This window comes from Charadrius vociferus, unplaced genomic scaffold, assembly GCF_000708025.1.
Source record: "Charadrius vociferus isolate BGI_N301 unplaced genomic scaffold, ASM70802v2 scaffold964, whole genome shotgun sequence".
NCBI classification, from domain to species: Eukaryota; Metazoa; Chordata; class Aves; order Charadriiformes; family Charadriidae; genus Charadrius; species Charadrius vociferus.
Window position 1 is genome coordinate 725126 of NW_009647945.1, and position 1629 is coordinate 726754.

The 1629-nt window shown below is 65.7% G+C and overlaps 1 protein-coding gene and 2 non-coding genes across 3 annotated transcripts in view; all 3 read right to left on the reverse strand.

Annotated features, from left to right (window-relative positions):
- Positions 1–237: 237 nt before the first annotated feature.
- Positions 238–1629, reverse strand: part of IL34 (interleukin 34) — a 3813-nt gene continuing 2421 nt past the window's right edge. Inside the window, exons 4-5 of the mRNA XM_009883250.1 lie at positions 365–503; positions 238–257 (exon numbers count right to left, since the gene is read on the reverse strand). Of these exons, the coding sequence (XP_009881552.1) occupies positions 238–257; positions 365–503 (159 nt within the window). The remainder of the gene's footprint in view (positions 258–364; positions 504–1629) is intronic.
- On the reverse strand, positions 582–652 carry TRNAG-GCC. The gene has a single exon. It is a non-coding gene; the product is annotated as a tRNA-Gly (tRNA).
- On the reverse strand, positions 1400–1470 carry TRNAG-GCC. Its single transcript has one exon. It is a non-coding gene; the product is annotated as a tRNA-Gly (tRNA).

A 1629-nucleotide genomic window follows, 5' to 3' on the forward strand; every position in this document is an offset into this window, starting at 1 on the left:
GGGCCGACCCCCGTGGCCGTGCACAGTCCCACGGTCCCAGAGATGGCGGCGTTTGGTCCCAGAGATGGCGGTGTTTGGTCCCAGAGAGGGTGGCGTTTGTCCCCCCCACTTCGCACCCTCCTTGGGGACACCGCACACACCCCCCCCAGGGGGCTCGGGGGGGGGCGAGCAGAGCAGAGGCAGCATCCCAGGCTCCAGGGCAAGGAGAAGGCATCGAGCGAGGGGTCTTCTGCGGCGTTAAGTTGACTCCCATCGACCTGGGCAGAGGGGACAGGCATCAGCGTGTGGGACAGGACACCCACGCGCGTGAGCACCTCCGTGTCCCCAAGGTGTCCCTGTGTCCCCCCTCGTTGTCCCCACTTACAAGGTGCCCCGTAGAGCATCCGCATGACCTTGAGGCAGTTGTCCAGCAGTGCCTTGGGGCGCACGGCCTTCCTCCGGCTCTCGGCACCTGCGCTGTGGACCAGCTTCACCAGGTCGGCCACCACTGCCTCCACGTCCGTCTGCAGGGACAGGTCACCCGAGTGTCACTGAGATGTCCCCCCTCTCAGGGACACTGGGTGGCAAAAAGCTGCAGCTGTTGCATTGGCCGGGAATCGAACCCAGGCCTCCCGCGTGGCAGGCGAGAATTCTACCACTGAACCACCAATGCCAGATGTGGGGCATCCCACTACCCTGACCCACGGCCCCACACCCCGTGGGGTGGCAGCACAGGGATGGGCACAGGCTGGGAACAGCCCTGAGAGGGGACCCCGACAGGCAGCCCTGATGACGGGGCTCCAGCCATGGCAGCGCCTCGTCCTGCGGCCTCAGACGTCCCCTCCAGCCAGGGGTGGTTGTCATTAGCCTTCAGAGTTAACACTCTGGTGACAACACCGAGCAAAGCTCATGGTGTCCTCCGAGGGGCTGCAGAACCTGCCCCATGGCACAGGACAACTTGGATACACTTCGAGCTCACATTGGTGACCCAACTGGGACAGGCCACCCTCACCCGGCACCCAAACACAGCTGCCTCTGGATGTGGTGACACCTCCTGGTCCCCAGCAGCGCCCATTGCTCTGGGCCAGGGACCCTCACTGCCACTAAGGCAGTGATGCTGACTGCCCCTGAGCCAGGGTGACTTACTGCCACCGAGCCACGGACCATCATTGCCACCAAGACAGGGGCCCTGAACACTCACTGTCCCTGACCCAGGGGCAGCCCCTGTCACCAAGCCCCAGGAGGGTCACCAAGGGGCTGTGCCTGCCACCAGTGCCACCCCTGGGGGGCTGCGCACCCGCACAGGGACTGGGTCGAGGGGGACGGCAGCGGCAGTGATGCCCAAGGAAGCAACTCTGGGTCCCCCAAAGGTGTTCCAGCAGCCCCCGAGGTCCCCCCGGGTGGCAAAAGCTGCAGCTGTTGCATTGGCCGGGAATCGAACCCGGGCCTCCCGCGTGGCAGGCGAGAATTCTACCACTGAACCACCAATGCCAGATGTGGGGCACCCCACTACCCTGACCCACGGCCCCACACCCCGTGGGGTGGCAGCACAGGGATGGGCACAGGCTGGGAACAGCCCTGAGAGGGGACCCCGACAGGCAGCCCTGATGACGGGGCTCCAGCCATGGCAGCGCCTCGTCCTGCGGCCTC